We start from the raw sequence: 17686 nt of genomic DNA, 5'->3' as shown, positions 1-17686 counted from the left end.
TGATCCAGGGAGGTTGGTAATGCTATCCCCAGAGGAGTGGAAACTTCTCTGGCCCGCACCGGTACGTTTGAAAACATTTACTCACACATACATATTGTACAGATGTTGTTCATGTTATACCTTCGTTGCACGCTATGTGTTCCTTTTGTGGATACAGGAGTGAGGAACAGACGATGTTCAAGAACGGAGAGTTCAGATATTAATTTATTCTACAACTGATATAAAACAGTAAAAATAAGACATACTTTTGTTGTTGTAGTGGTAGCGTCAGTCACTAACAGTATCTTTGAATGTTGGAACGTATACAGATATCGCAGATTTACATTATCAGTCAGTCTTCAGCACAATAACTATTCAGTACATCACGGGCCCTGGCCACTATAAAAGTCTGTAAATGTTACTCAACTGGCAAACACACAAAAATGAACTCAGTGCATGAACGTTCGAACCTAAGTACACCCGCCCCTGGAGCTCCGGGGAGGGCATAATCGTTCATGGCAGCGCCCCCTGTATCGCGATGTCGGCTGTAGGAAAATGTGTTGGCCGCATGACAGCACATATCGCATGAGCGAGATTCGGCATAATAGCCGTGAATGCACCTGGCCTCGTCAGCAGTTGTCTACTCAACTGAACATGGCCGGACGTCTCTGGGCCGAAATATCGTGGCAGAAAGTTCACGCGATCCGGCAGCACTCTCGTATCAGAAGAAGAAATATGCCGGAAAACTTCAAGAACTTATCAATTTCAGATATTCTTCGTGAATGGCTACATATCACGAGACAGCTCACTGTAGGCAGAGTGGTTAATGGACAACTAAAAGTGAAATGAAACCAATCTGAGGTCATCAGTCCCCTAGAACTTAGAACTACTTAAACCTAACTAACCTAATGACACCACACACATCCACGCCCGAGGCAGGATTCGAACCTGCGACCGTAGCGGTCGCGCGGTTCCAGAATGAAGAGCCTAGAACCGCTCGGCCACACCGGCCGGCGTAAAATGAAATCATAGAACATTTTAAGAATCAAATACATTTGCAATAAGAGCCTACTGTAGCTTTAACTTATTTTAAACATTTTTTGACTACACTTTTTTGATGAAGAACGGAAAATTATTTGGCTTTGAATAGTAATGGTGAAACAAGCATAAGCATTTACCGGTGGCTGTGTACTGCTGAACTTTAACTGATTTATTGTTTCTATTTTTCACATCTTCTGTCAAATTAAACAATGTCCAGTTATAAATTTTATTGCTCGTTTTATTTTGATTGGTTATTAACTTTACACATTTAGTTATAATTCTGATGCTCTAGGAAGGCACACATATTACCAATTATCAAAAATAATCTGTACAATTTATATGCTTTCAGTTATTTTTGGGTCTTTTTCAGCTCTGAAAATACACGTCAGCTCTGACACGAGGAAGCTACTGGACACATTTGGATTCTTCCATTTGGAAGAACGAGGCGAAATAGAACTCAAGGTTAGTATGTTAACTATAATGTAATAATTGTAAGGGTTAATTAGATACTGGAAATTCAATATAAATCATAAACCATTTGAAGGAGACAGACGGAAAGAAGCATCACCAACAAACGAAAATCATCTAGGTACTTTTCTCGTATTTGAATGAAAGTGACTGTCTTAAGCTCTGTTACTAATGAATAGGTGATATCGTTTTAACTATGAGAGCAGAAGATAGAAGAAATCCTTAAACGAGCTAACAGACTATTTCGTAGCTCTAGAATTTAATCTGATATCTTCACGGAGAAAGAAAATAGCTCATTTGCATTAGCAAACTGTACACTGAAAAAGACACTTGCGAATTACGAGACAGAATGTTACAGATAGTCCTCGGAGTCACTCAGCTGCGCGAAACAAATATTCCCTTTCCATTGTCAAGTAAACAACCCAGAAAGTCGAGGTCTGGTCTCTGGTCAGGTTTTCTTAGTTTTTTTCCAGCTGGCATGTCTAGGTGCTGTATGTATGCCAAATACAAGGTACATCTGAAACATTCGATGAATCGTGTCAGAAAATAAAGGAAACAACAGTAAGAAACAAAAGACTTTTACACAAAATAAGTAAACTAGAGTACCTCCAGTGGTCACAGGTTCCTTTCGCTGTCGTAACACAAGGTACTCTGTTTTACTTATTTTATGTTTACCATTAGATATCAGTTTAATTTTTTGTCAAAAGTAATCCTAAACCATGTTCTGATATAGTGTCTTGTTTCTCCACTAGGCAGTGCCACAAGTTCCTCCAAAATCGTAACACAACACACACACAAATGTCATACTAACTCATGTAAATCCAGACGACGATGGAGGTTTAAACCTTTGAAACGCGTCGTGGAAATAAATAAAACGGTGACTGGTAACAGTAAACTTGTTGTTTCATTTAATGTCAATAACAGTCACGGTAAAGCCTAACCTAAAAATGTTTGCGTTTAAAATTAACTACAAGGGTTACACAGAAAATAAACGCACCGCATTTCTTAGTCGAAAACAATGCTAGGAATGAGATATATTATGTATGAATTATCTGAAGTCTCCTGAATGAGCGCGCAAAGTTCCGTCACTTCCGACAGATGGCGTAGTTGCAGGATAGATTCAAAATGACGTCTGTAGGTGAAGTATGTTACAAGCAACGTGCCGTCATTAAATTTCTCACTGCAGAGAAGGAGACTGTGGGGAATATTCACAAACGCATGTGCAAAGTCTATGGAGCATCTTCTGTCGACAGAAGTAGAGTTAGTCGCTGGGCACGGAGGGTGAGATAATCAAAAGGCGGTTCGTCAGAGCTCCACGATGCGCATTAGGTCCGAGAGACCATCCACGGCGGTCACACCTGACAACACCTGACCTAGCTCTCTCGGACTTCCTCTTGTTTGGGCCATTAAAGGATGCCATTGGTGGAAGACATTTTGAGGACGATGAGGAGGTGATTCACACAGTGAAGCACTGGCTCCGCCACCAGGACAAGGATTGGTACCGACAGGGCAGACACGCCCTTGTTCCTCTCTGGAGGAAGGCCATAGTACGGGGTGGAGATCACGTGGAAAAATAGGGTGTGTAGATAAAACACTGTTCTTTCGTGTGTGTAGTTTTCGTTACGTTCAATAAGAAATTGTTGAAGAAAAAAATGCGGTGCATTGCTTTCTTGGCAGCCCTCGTATAACAGACTTCTCACAACGGTTGTGAAGCTCTTGAGAACTTCCAGCAAACACCTGTTGTGGAATCGTTCAAAGCACCGAGATCAGCAATTTTTTAATGTCAGCACCTCTACAGGAGATGGGACTTGGTGCTGCCAATACGGTCTGGAGACCAATGTGTCAGGCTGGTCATCGTATTCCTCTCCTGCCTCGAGCGGAAATTCGTAATTACTCAAGCCCTTTCTGTCGAAAAAGGTAATCTTTGGGGGAGGGAAAGGCGATGAAGATCGTGTCATTGACCGTCGCTTGGGCTCCGAATCGTACCGGTAGCGCTAGGTCTCACCTCCCGTAATGATGCCGGTATCCAACAACGCATGGCTCAGTGCTTCAAGCGATTCTACAATAAGTGTTTCCTGACAGTTCCCACCAGCTCTGCAAACGATGTCAGGCACGTGTTGCAAAGGTGTTTAGTTCGTAACTCTTGCTCTCTTTATTTTCTGAGGCCACCCGCCGACCTTCTCAGACACACATTGTAGCTCAAGGATAGTAGTAGTACTAGTAGCAGTAGCCACCTTGCAGCTTAAAACCAAGCCACCGTACAGAAGACTCGTATATTAAACGGATATGTTATCCAGTACATCTACACTTTGGTATTCTATCATCAAAACGGGCGTTCTTCAGTCCGTTGACTGGTTTGATGCAGTTCTCCACGACGAGTATTCATGCTTCAAGATGAGACCTATCAACAAAATCCCTCGTTTTATTATGTTGCACAGTAAGTTTCCGTTTTCCCTAGTTTGGTTCTTGCCGGATTTGCTTATGGTCTCCGATTAGCTTCCGTAAACGTCTGCCCTCGACACAAATACCTTCCCAAAGGACTTCTTAGCACGTTATTTTATATCAGGTGTTACCAAATATCTCTTCTTGAAAATGCTTTTGTCCTATAGCCATTGTGGATTTAAATTCTCTCTTCTTCTTCCATCATCAGTTACGTTGCTGCCCAAATAGCAGAACGCATCTACTTTTAATGCCCTATTTCGTAATATAATTCCCGACTACATCCCAGTACCCTATCTTACTTTCACTAATGTATATTACAACCTCCTTTCAAGACTCCATCCATTCATATATGAATGTGGTATCTATTCTTTCGGACATATCTGAAAGAACAGATACCGTCTTCATATAGATAAAGCTTACCGGCCAATGATCTTCTTCAATGCGGATGCACTCACATTGCTCAAACTCTTGAGGGAATCGGTAGATTAACCGCCACGAGTAATGAGTACAATAGGCAGGGGCACTACAAATGCAGTGAATGGAAATGTGAGTTTCATGGGAGCGTGCCAGAGATACGTCCCTGCATTCGCACTGTCCTCTGTGTCCTCGATGGCAGCCGGCACTGTAGCTCAGCGTGTTCGGTCAGAGTGGTAGCTGCCCTCTGTAATTAAAAAAAAAGTGAGTGGATAGATCAACGGTGAACTTCAACGGGTGTCTGAAGACGTCCACCCCCAACAAATGCAACGAACGACAGAAAAAAAAGAATATCGCTCAGTCGGATAGAGCGTCTGTCATTAAAGCAGAAGATCCCGGGTTCGAGTCCCGGTGGGGGCACATATTTTCAAATATTCCCTTGATGTTTATCAACGGCTGTAAGCAGCTAATGGTCTGGATTTCACTGTAATTTCAAGCATCCATTCAGTTGGAAAACTCCCGCACTTCCCTCTATATTACGAGTAATGCTTGCAGGTGTCAGACACTTGCATGTAATGTTTCACAGAGAGAACACACTTCGTTGCTAAATGAATCGCAGTGGAATACGTTTCTCTTTTACTTCACCAATATTAAATTTTCTCTGTTTAAAAGTAAAATTGTCACTTTGAAAGAAAGTACTTCGTTTCATGAACGTTTTGGCACGAAATACGCTTCCGCACAATGTCTCCGCTATACAACACTCACTACAACTATGCTTCTTTTACTTTCGCGCTGAAGTTGCCATTGCTGCACTGCATTTCCGTATTAATTTATAGCGTCATTTCTCTTCACTGAAGCATATTTGTAATCGTACGAATGGTAATACATTACGCCAACGGAAGTTTCTGACCAACAACGACGAAACTTTTTCTTCCACAAATTTGATATATTAAATGCGAACGCCTTTCCACGAATAAACTGAATCATTAATTCCTTTTACCTTCTAAGCGTGGTAATACACTAGGCTCCCATGAATCCGGCCATTCTTTGCACATAGGGGTGCCGGATTGTGCTGGATTATTGAGCGTGTCTGAAATTTATTTTAAGCGTAAGGGCGACATACACTGACGCACCAAACAAACTGGTATACGCAAGCGTATTCAAATACAGAAATATGTAAATAGGCAGAATACGGTGTTGAGTTCGGCATCGCCTATACAAGAGAACAAAAGTCTGGCGCAGTTGTTAGATCGGTTACAGCTGCTACAATGGCAGATTATCAAGATTTAAGCGCGTTTGAACGTGGTGTTATAGTCGGCGCACGTGCGATGAGACGTAGCATCTCCGAGGTAGCGATGAAGTGAGGATTTTTCCCGCACGACCATTTCACGAGTGTACTGTGAATACCAGGAATCTGGTAAAACACCAAATCTCCGACATTGCTGCGGCCGGAAAAAAATCCTGCAAGAACGGGATCAACGACGACTGAAGAGAATCGTTTATCGTGACAGAAGTGCAACCTTTCCGCAAATTATTGCAGATTTCAATGTTGGGCCACAAAAAGTGTCACCGTGCGAACCATTCAACGAAACATCATCGATATACTCTTTCGGAGCCGAAGGCCCACTCGTGTACTCTTGATGACTGCACGACACAAAGCTTTATTCCTCGCCAGGGCCCGTCAACACCGACATTGGACTGTTGATGATTGGAGAGATATAACCTGGTCAGACGAGTCTCGTTTCAAATTGTATCGAGCCGATGGACGTGTAGGAGTATGGAGACAACCTCATGAATCCATGGAGCCTACATGTCAGCAGAGGACTGTTAAAGCTGGTGGAGGTTCTGTAATGGTGTGGGGCGTTGCAGTTGAATTGATATGGGATCCCTGATAAGTCTCTGAAAGGTGACAAGTACGTAAGCGCCCTGTTTGATCACCTCCATCCATTCATGTCCACTGTGCATTGCGACGGACTTGGGCAATTCCAGCAGGACAGTGCGAGACCCCACACGTCCAGAATTGCTGCAGAGTGGCTCCAGGAACTCTCTTCTGAATTTAGATACTTCCGCTCGCCACTAAAATCCCTAGGCGTAAACACTCTGGAGCATATCTGGAATACCTTGCAACGTGCTGTTCAGAAGAGATCTCTATCCTTTAAAACTCTTACGGATTTATGGACAGCCCTGCAGGATTCAGGGTGTCATTTCCCTCCAGCAATACTTCAGACATTAGTCGAGTCCATGCCACGTCATGCTGCGGAACTTCCGCGAGCTCTACACCATATTAGGCAGGTGTACAACTTTCTTTAGGTCTTCAATATACTTCATTAAATCCAAAGATATGTTTTAAAAACATAGGGCTCTACTTTATTGAATCCTAAGATACATTCATTTTCAAAGAAAACTTTGTCCTTGATTGTGTACATAATTATACAGTAGTACAGTAGACTCTGACATGGGAACAAAACAGAGCAGGAAGTGCTACTATGGAAATTTTGAGTAAAGACGAAGAGGTAGTGTGCAAAGATCGTGACGATGTCCTCCAGAGATGGGAAGAATATATAAAAGAGCTATATGACACAAATAGAAAACCAGAAACTCTGGAACTTGAATCACACAACAGTGTAAGTGATGAAGAGAAAGGACCGACCATCATAATGGAAGAAGTAAAGTCTGCCATTGCTGCAATGAAAAATGGCAAAGCAGTAGGTACAGATACAATACCGGGAGAAATACTAAAATGCTTGAACTACAATGGAATAAGAGAAATATTGAGGTTATGTAATAAAATATATGACAGTGGTGAATGGCCTGAGGAATTTTTGACAACAGTAATGATTCCATTAGCGAAAAAACAAGGAACCAAGAAATGCAGCGAGCACAGGACAATCAGCCTCATTTCACATGCAGCCAAAGTGATGTTAAGAATAATTAATAAAAGACTTGAAAAAGTAATAGAGAAGAATCTCGGCGAGGAGCAGTTTGGCTTTAGACGGAATACGGGCACCAGAGATGCAATAGGGCTCCTACGAATCTTGGGTGAAAGGTTTATTGAAAAAGGAAGAGACCTATATATGTGGTTTGGGACAAGCTGGCGACTATTATGAGGGAAAAGAGAGTGGACTGGAAAACCAGAAGACTTATAAACTTATTGTACCTTAATCAAAAAGTTTCAGTTAAAGTGAGAGGAGAAAGTACAAACTGGATCAGACTAGGGAAAGGAGTAAGACAAGGATGCTGTTTATCACCTACTCTTTTCAACCTGTACTTGGAAAATATGATTGACCAATGCTCATTAGATGACAAAGGAGTAGAAATTGAAGGAAGAAGAGTAGGGTGCTTGAGATTTGCTGATGACATGGTCCTTCTAACCACAGGGGAAAAAGAATTACAGGATTTGGTGGACACCATTGCAAGTAACGGAAAAAATATGGAATAAAAATTAACACAAATAAAACAAAAGTATTGGCAATAGGAGGAAATAAGGAAATAAAAATTGTGCTGAATGGAGAAACACTAGAACAGGTGCAAAATTTTAAGTATCTTGGAAGCAGGATAGACACCGACTGGAAGTGCACCACAGAAATTAAAACAAGGATAGCAATGGCAAAAGAGGCGTTTTATAAGAAAAGGAGAATCTTCTGCAGCGGTATGGACAGAGAACTCAGAAAGAGACTCATAAAATGTCTTGTATGGAGTGTTCTTCTATATGGCGCTGAAACATGGACTATGAGGAAAAAAGACAGAGAAAGGCTGGAGGCTTTTGAGATCTGGACATGGCGGAAGATGGAAAGAATAAGTTGGATGGACAGAGTAAAAAATGTAGAGGTACTGAGAAGAGTGTGAGAGAAAAGGCAGTTACTAGATGTAATAAAGAGAGGAAAAAGAAATTGGATTGGGCATATATTAAGAAAGAATGATGGACTGATAAAAACAGTTTTAGAAGGTTATGTAGAAGGGAAAAGGAAGCGAGGAAGGAAGAGATTCCAGATACTGGATGACATGATGGACGGTACAACATACAGCAGCCTTAAGAAGGAAGCAATGGATCGCAGAAAATGGAGAGGCAAAGGACCTGCTAATATAGCAGATAACTGATGATGATGATGACAGAATTTTTAGCTGTCGCAATGGTTATAGTTGTTCCATAATGTGCAGCAGGGAGACGTGTGCATGGTCAGCACCAGCAGTGTGAAAAATCTTCGTGCTCTCTCCTCCTATGTCCTCTTCATCATCACTTTCTTCAACACTTCCCTGCAAGGCTTTTATTATTTCTTCATCTGTTGAAATTTGGTCTGTCCCACATTATTCCTCACTCAACCACTTAGCAACATCTTCTTCACCAATTTCTCCTCCTCCTAGAAGCTTGTGGAACTCGCCAGTGTACAAAGTATCAGCAACTGACGATTCCGAATTCACTGCCTGATCTCAGTCGCTCTGTAGTGGAACCATCTCTGCATCAATGGATGGCCACACCGTTTCCCACTCCTTCACTAATGTAGCGTTCTCTACATTATTCGAAGTTTCGGCTGCTTGGGAAACAACATCACGTGAGCTGATTGAGTTCCACACTTCCAGCATAGTCTTCACATTCGTTCTGCGAGAAGAGAAGAACCGCATGTCGATAACGACATTTAACTCATTCCAAAATTTCACGGTCCATGGACTGAATCATGGCTGCCACAGCGGGTGGAGAAAAGAGTGCTTGTAGACCATCCGACTTAGGAGTGACATTCGAAGGATGACTGGGAGCATTATCAATAATAAGGGTAAATCCCAACGTAAGCTTCTTCTTCAGCTCTTTTCTCACTGCAGGTACAAAATGTTCTGTGGAACCAACGAGAGAATATTTAACTGTCTATCCACGCTTTCTGCTGAGGCTAGTATTCCAGAGGTAATGTATTTATGTCACTGTGCCGGGAACAACGTGGATGTTGGGATTTCCCAATCACCCTGAGTGGTAGTTTATGCTTCCCATCTGCGGCATAAGACGCCATCAGTGTTACGCTTCCTTCTCGTTAGTGGCAGCTAATGTTTTTGAAAGAAGCATCTTGTAAAAGAGTCCGGTTTCATCAGCATTGTACAAGGCACGAGCAAAATCTTCTTCGTCTGTTGTCTTCTGTATCTTGTTTACAAATTCGTCTGCGTCTTTTTCGTTAGCTGAGTAGCTTCTCCCCGGTGACTGTCAGCTGCCGAGCGCCACGCCGTTTTCTACAGTTTGATAGCCAACCCTCGCTTCCTGTAAACAAGTTACTGCCGCCAAATTGTTTCTTAAGTGCAACTGCTTTGGACTTTAATAAATGAATACATTGTCTCTTGAAGGCTATAGTGTGCATTATTAAAATCGTGCTGTTAGCTAATTTCGACAGTGAGCCATTATCAAGCGCACTTGCTACGTAATGGATTACGTATCATGCTCATCATATTCGTTTATGTCACGTACACAAAACAAGAAGTCGTACCCCATCGTAACATATTCTAAGCTCTGCAGCCTGACAACACTTTTCCCTTTATTATTCAGCTACGGAATGGAATTTCTTTTAATATTCTTGTGGGTTGTTTACTATCGAATAACAACTTTTTGATGTCATAAACAATTACTCGTCTAACATTGCAGTTAGAAACAAAGGCTTTCTGTGAAGAAGCTCGGTCAGCTTACCTAAAATTTCGAATTTCTGCTTGAGGTGTAGCGTATAGCGTTTCCCTTTAGCAGGCATGAGAGATTATTGTAAATAATACCGCAGTTTCAGATATGTATAACATTGATTAACACTGTAATTCACTAACAACATTTTGGCGCACGATAATTCACTTTTGTGAGCCATTTACATTTGTGGGCCGGATTACTGAGACGCCGGACTACCGAGGGCCGGATTGGCGAGAGTTTAGTGCTTTCAAACTCATAATTTTATCGCTTTAGCAAACTTTTCAATCTATGCACAACGCAAATGCTTTTTAAGAAACTCGCGCTACGACTCCCTCACTAACGCACATGCATGTGGCCAGTACCGCTTGGGCATTGTTGAGGTTAATACCAAAACAATGCCCCCTCCAGAAGGAAGAAAGACCTATTCGGCTCTGAAAGTTCCAGAAACTAGCCATGTGTAAGGAGTACAGCTCACTATGTTATCCCATTAGAGGTAGTGGAGCTTGTTATACCGTTCAGGTACTCTTCCAAGGCCTTAGCTGCCTGACAGAATTACAATGCCGTCGCCGAAATTCAAAGTTTTTATTTCTGCTCCCTGTGCTTTAATTCCATTTCTAAATTCTTCTTTGATTTAAAGCTTGCTCAGCGTACAAACTAAATAGCATCGGGTACTCCCTTCTCAACCATTGCTTCCTTTTCGTGTCCTTCGACTGCTATAACTACACTCTGGCTTCTGTAAAAGTTGTAAATGAACCGTCGCTCGCTATATTTGGCCCCTTTTGCGTTCAGAGCTTCAAAGAGTTTATTTCCAGTCAACGCTGTCAAAAGCTCTCTCTAGCCTACAAATGCTTTAAACGTTGAATTCTCTCTCTTCAACCTATCTTCTAAGATGAGTCGCAGGGAGGCATTTACAATGGGTATTGGATGACGTAGTGTTTTGGTAGCACATTGCATATTTTAATTATTATGAGTCAGTGTTTCTGGTGATCAAAGCTCACTGCGAAGGTTACCTTCGTCTCTTGAACCTGCTAATGCTGTTCTTATACTTACAAACAGCTGGTTCCAACCTACCTTGGATTTTCGCTTCTCCTCCTTCCGTGGACATCTAACAAAATTTTCTGTTACGAAGTGTGTTACTACCTATTTCCACTTCCGATTACTTAGCATTTAAAATCTCTTCCAGTATAAATTTATTGCCAAGGTGAAGATTATTGTTCGAAATGATGGCACCGTTCTATGAACGCCTGCTACGAGTTTCATCTTCATAGCGAAATACTGAAACGTAGCAAATACTTTTGTCAGGCGGGAGAACCGTAAAGGGGGAGGAAATGTTCCACCTTCTAACCGTACGACAGTCATGTTCCTTATGATTTTATAATACCAAAATAAACTTAATCCATGTGGAAATTAATACCACTATCCTTTATTCATACACAACGAAGTGTAATTCACAACTTTATTAAGAAAAAGCTGAGAAAGGCATAAACCTCAACATCCAGGTAATGCGTCATCCAGTTCACAATAAAAACAGTAAACGAAAATTATGGCAGCATTTCTACTCGAATTTGTCTCACCGAGAATGACTTGTCTTCCTCAGTATTGGAGATTACATTATTCGCAGATTCGACTCTTCACTAAATCAATTTCACTGACATAAATTAAATATCTGTCAACAGAGAAAGAATATGAGAGATATATATGGAAGGCTACGTACTAGATGGGATTTCTGAAAACAAGAGAGGTCTTCAGTTTGCGGTTTGCGAAGGATGTTACATATTTGTGTTAGTGAAATTACCATATTCAAACAATGTTCTCCAAATTTCCTAAAAAAATAAATAAATTTACAAAACAGCTTTTATTATCATCTACAGCATTTATTATCATCTACAGCATTTACTCCTTTTTGCATTATACCTTAACTTTTTATAATAGACGCAGTTGAGTACCCACTATTGCCTGAGTATGTATTTTTCCAATCTTATGTTAGTCCGTCTATACCACCCCGAATCTCTCTTCGTCCCCTCGTGCCCGTCTGTCTTTCCATCTCCTCCTATCCTTCCTTTGGCCCATCTGCTCCTTCTGCCTCTGTCCCACTCCTCTCCCTCCACTATGTCCATATGCTCAACTTTCCTTTTGCAATCCGTCTCCACCTTCCGCCCTCCACCTGCCCCTTTCTCTGTCCATCACTCGCTCCCTCAGTCCATCTGCTTCTACCTCTCTCTCTGTCTCTCTACACCTCCCCCTCCCCTCCACCTGCTCTTTCGCTATCTATCTCCTCTGTCTCCTTCCCCTCCCCCTCCCCTCCACCTGCTCTTTCCCTATCTATCTATCTCCTCTGTCTCCTTCCCCTTCTTATTCCATCTCTTCCTTCCCCCATTGTTTCATTCTATCTCTTCCCCTTTCCTATTTCCATCCACTTCCTCCTCCCCCTTCATCTTCCTCTCTCCTCCTCCCCCTTCTACCTACCCATCTCTTCTTCACCATTGTTCATCTCGTCCTCTTTCTTTCCACTGTCCTTTCCCTCTCCCTGTCTATCTCGGCCTGCTCTCTCTCTGTCTGTTGATCTACTTTTCCTCTTCCCTACTACGCCAGTAGGAGGCTGGTTGTTTTACCCCCACAGTATTTCTTTTCAGATCGTAACGAAAATGTGTCCTAAACTTGATTGAAATCGTGCCAGGTGTTTAGGATGAGCTGTTTACCCATCGTTTTACCCACTTATGGCACATGTTAGACATATTTCACACATATTTAACATATTTGTACACATTTTTCAGCTGTATCTCTAGCGAATATCACCTTGCAATTTCATTTTCTCACAGCTCAGTGTTTATGAAGTGGTATTTCCTGAACTATGTGACGTACAGTGATACAACTTTGACGTTATGTTCACTGGCGTATGTGAATACTGTGGCAAAATGTCTTACCCACACAGTTAGTAGAAAATAAATAATAAATTAAAACGTCATGCCTCACACAGCAGTATTACCCCACGAACAGCGAGAATGTAGTAAGTCATAATTTTATTCTTCCTTTCATAATTTTGTGGGGGTTGTCAACGAGGAAAGGTTTGGAACGAACTACGTAGTTGTTGCAACACAGAAGTGCTCTTATTCTCAAACAGTAAAAAAGTATGAGTATTCACACATCGTGGGCGATACTACTATTACATACCCACCCCCACCCCTTTGATAGATAGGCACATAAATTTGTATCCACTTGTTCATACACACATCATCATACATGTAATAGAAGGTCGGTTTGGGGGAGAGTGGTGCCCTAAGGGAAAAGTCAGCCGCCCCAATCCAGAAATAAAAAATTTGATTTAGCGTTCCTCCAGGAACAAATCCACATCCGTAAATTTAACACTTTTTTGGCTGTATAGTATCTGCTCTTCAGCCAGTGTAGTGTTTAACTTGGCTATGGAATTTTGTAGATTTTAGGGGCCAGATTGGGGAATTTGGCCTATTAATAGCAAAATACGGGTGTACCAACACTTTGCAGCTAAGAGAGCTCACTCCGCAGTGGAAGTAAGTTTAAGTCGCTATAAAGTAAGAATAAGTCAAAATATTTTCATTTAAATGTCTTTGGAGCTGCCCAGGCCATATTCGCCGTTTTTGTGCTACGACGGGAGCATTTGTTGTTCTTGTTCCCGAGTTTTACTCTTCCATAATTTTGACATTAGACCGCCAAATCTTGACAACCAATGTTCATTTTCGTTGACTCTGGCGACGACTGATCCGGTATAGGTTTTTTGTTGTCTTTCGAGCCATGTTGTTTCAGCAGGGAACCGTTAGTTTCGCTCCTCTACATTTACCTGCCTGATGTAGTTGACACTGCCCAGTACAGCCTACTGTCTCCTCACAGCACACAACATCACAACCATGTCAAGGTCATATGTCCACAGGAGGTTTCTTTGATTTATTTTTCTGTTCTCTTTTATTATCACGCTTTTTATTTTTCGTTATTTTGTTATTTTGTTTTATATTTCCAATTTTTTAAAATGTTGTATAATTTTTATTGTTTTTTAATATTTTTGGGTTATTTACACACACATGACACTACGTACTAAACCGAATGAATTATTAAATAATGTACGAAGAATAAGGTTTATAAATAGTTTATATTACGTAGATAAACCTACGATACAACTATAGTACATAGATACACTTACATAAAAGCTTACTGTTTCCATTGTAATCATCCGGGCTGTTATGCCGTGGTCGGTTGATGAATTCTGTGTCAGTTCCCATCGTTTCGTCCCCGTCTGCGGAGTACATCTTCAAGAGGGTCTGTAGCTCGATGGAAGGTCCAACACACCCACTGGCTCGCTACTGACTGCCGCTAAATTCCGTGTCTGCGCGCTCCCGCGCCGAGGCGTGACGTCACCTGTTTTGAAAACGTCAGTGCAATTGGCCGCTGTCCGTTTCCGTCGATCGCCGTTGCCATCACCCAGTGGTGGACGGATGGTATACATCTTCTTCAACACCGGCATACATATACCATTTAATTTCACGCCGTCCTCCTTTCGATTGAAATTACTAGGGTGTTTGGCGATTTTGATTGCCTCCCTGTAGAGCCTTTCGTAGTATCCGGTTGTGGCCGCTATTACTTGCGTCTCCTCGAAACGAATATGGTGGTTACCTGGCTGGAAAGCATGCCCCGCAACAGCTGATCGTTCCGTTTCCCCTCTTCTACAATTGCCCTTGTGATCTTCCAAACGTTTCGAAACAGTTCTTTTAGTGGTACCCACATAAACATCTCCACAGCTGCATGTGGTCCAATACACTCTAGCTTTTTCCAATGGTTTACGAGCGTCCTTGGCAGGCTTAAGGTATCCCTGTATCTTCCTGGTGGGCTTGTAAATTACGGTAATATTCCGCTTCGTCAAAATCCTCCCTTTTCTTTCCGTTACATTTTTAACAAACGGCAGGAAAACCTTAGATTTTGCAGTAGCCTGTACGTCACTATGATTTCTGCGTGGCTGTCTCAACGCACGTTTTATTTCGGCGGACGAATATCCGTTCTTCATTAGTGCATTGTGGAGACATTCCATCTCAGCGTTGAGAAACTCAGGTTCACAAATATTTCTAGCTCTGTCCGCTAACGTCTTGATAACACCCCGTTTATATTGTGGGTGGTGGTTCGAATCCCGGTGCAAACAACGGTCCTTGTGCGTGGTTTTGCGGTATACTGAGTAGCGCAACAAACAGTAAACTATTGAACAGCTTACATGTTGTTATTATATCTTACCTTAAAATATTTGTAATTGTTTATTTGATGTATTCAATAATAACAACTGAAAATTAAGAAACCTCAGCTAGAAAAACTCACGTGAATAATTTTGACACTAAAAGTGGCATCAAACAGTCCGAATATAGTACCCGTATGATCAACAAGAGATCTGAGAAACAATGTATACGCGACAAAATGGAATCAACTTTTCAGTGCTGTACGAAAATGATGAACTCAAACTTGATTTTTGCGCAAATAAATTTTCTACGAGAAAAAGTGGTGGAACATTTTCTTTTGGCTAAAAACAAGGTGACCTTTTTTCAGAGAGATATTTTTATAGAGATATTTTTATAGCAAATTTCAGGTAAGAGTAATTTTCTGCGTGGTCATCGATAAAACTTAAAATGCTCGATTAAACAGTGTAACATCATTTTGTATAGGGCTGGACTTAATTCTGCTTTGGTACATCATCGGTTTTGCACGTCCAAAGATTTTTCGATAATTTTAAGCCACTTATGTTTAAAATCTTTAACGTGTGAAAAATGAAACATTAATCAACTGTGATAACCATTTTTAATTACGTCCAAATGCAGCGATTAAAATGCAAGGCATTTCTGTGAATTTGAACCAATTCGCACAACTCTGAAACACAGAAGTGGTCCGCGTAAAAAAACTAACAAGAAACGTGCTTTTGTACATAAAATCCAAATGAAGCTAGATTTTTGAAGGCAAATTTCCAATTTTGACGTAAGAATGCATTTTTTACTTCTGTAATTCACTTTAAACCGTTTCCGCGCATTCAGTTCACGTAAGAACGAAATTTACATGCGACGTTTAGCTTGACTTTAAACCATCGTATCTCGAATGAGTATATGATAAAAGTTAATAGTTTTGACTTTGTCCGTTTATCTAACTTTGTGCTAAGTTTGAAATCGTAACTACAAGTTTAAAATGCAGAAGTGGTGCGCTTCAAGAATCTCAAAAAAAAAAAAAAAAAAAAAAAAAATGTGTTTTTGCCTGTGAAAAGCAAATGAAGCAAGATTTTCTCAAACGCTTAAAACTTATCTTACACGAAGATCTGATACACCGGTGATCCAAATATGAACCATCAAACTCGTTCCAGTCCCGAGTTGTAGAATGGTAACTGTTTTTGCACGTGAAATTCGAAAGGTGCACATGCAAATGGTGTTATTCGCTGAGCATAAATTTCAGCCCAATTAAAATCTTTTACAAAAGAATCTAACCGATTCGTACAATTCGCCTGGGGGCCAACTCCGGTTCATACATATTTGTTACAGCTTCCGCGCAGTAACAAAATGTATGGACAGGAGCTGTTTACGTAACTTTCTTATTACATTAAAATATCGTACCTACTTAATTATCGGGTATCAATCTTCATTCATTATTTTGTAAATTTTGCTATACCTCTAACATGTACGATATTTTTCTTACTGTGTCGCACACTTCCTTTCGCCGGCACAAAGATGTAATCATAACAAATGTGAATTTTGCTGGTGTATATTTTGCTTCAGATGCGTCACAAACCTGATGACATTTTTATAATGCACACAATAGTCTCCATTTAGTACTGAAACACAAACAGCAAGCATTACCGCTATGGTAAAAATCATTACAGTCAAAAGGCACCATTATTACATTGGAGCTGAGAGTGTGTTATTGCCATTCTTTTGTTTTACTAATAAAATCATCCAGATTATTTCACAACTGTTATTACCGGCTTTGGGGGCACTATGCTATTTTTATACACAACCACTAAGACACAGGCTGTTGATTTCAACGTCTTCACTTGGCATGCGTCGTTACAACTCAGTACTTTTGTCGTACTGTTATTAATATTTGAGTTTTATTTGAAAATTGAATTATTTTGTACTTACTGTAAAATTAGCCGCATAATGTACATTTCCATTTACGTCCCATTTGAACAAAACAATCATTCATTATTCCAGTGCTGGAGATATTAAATCCTGACAACGAATAAATGTTATTCCTTCGAGTGTACGCTTTTTGCATATTAAGATACTTTTTGTTGTTAGACTTCGAAGATAAATTCTCTTTCTAAGTTACATTGGTATCTTGATCGCTGTGCATGTAGTTAACGGGCACAGAAGGTGAGCTTTTGAAGCTTTTGAGTCTGCTTTCGGTGCTTAAGGCCAAGTTCTCATTCAAACGAGCAAAAAATAGGCAAAGTTTAGAAACTTCTTTGAGACAATGAAAAGACATACAAAGGATCTGTTTAGGGATCATGATTGATCATACTTTGAACTTTGTTTTAGATTTTCAGTACAAAACGGAACACAAAATGGCGCCTGAAATCATGGCTTGATCAAGGGCCTGCGAGTTTCAAGTGCCCTGAGTGCGTACAGTGTAGCCCTTCAGGACTTATATGAAATCAAAAAATGGATAACATCAGTCGATACTACATTAAATTCTTGGGAGCTTATA

General features: G+C 40.8%; 1 protein-coding gene across 1 annotated transcript in view; it reads left to right on the top strand.

The window, feature by feature from the left end:
* The window catches only part of LOC124795601 (atrial natriuretic peptide receptor 1-like), a 369591-nt gene that overhangs the window by 332085 nt on the left and 19820 nt on the right, over positions 1 to 17686 (top strand). Inside the window, exon 19 of the mRNA XM_047259672.1 lies at positions 1391 to 1482. Coding sequence (XP_047115628.1) covers positions 1391 to 1482 — 92 coding nt within the window. The remainder of the gene's footprint in view (positions 1 to 1390; positions 1483 to 17686) is intronic.

Source organism: Schistocerca piceifrons, chromosome 4, assembly GCF_021461385.2.
Source record: "Schistocerca piceifrons isolate TAMUIC-IGC-003096 chromosome 4, iqSchPice1.1, whole genome shotgun sequence".
In the NCBI taxonomy this organism is placed as follows: domain Eukaryota; kingdom Metazoa; phylum Arthropoda; class Insecta; order Orthoptera; family Acrididae; genus Schistocerca; species Schistocerca piceifrons.
Note: the sequence above shows the minus strand (reverse complement) of the source record. Positions and strands in the feature narration are given on the sequence as shown.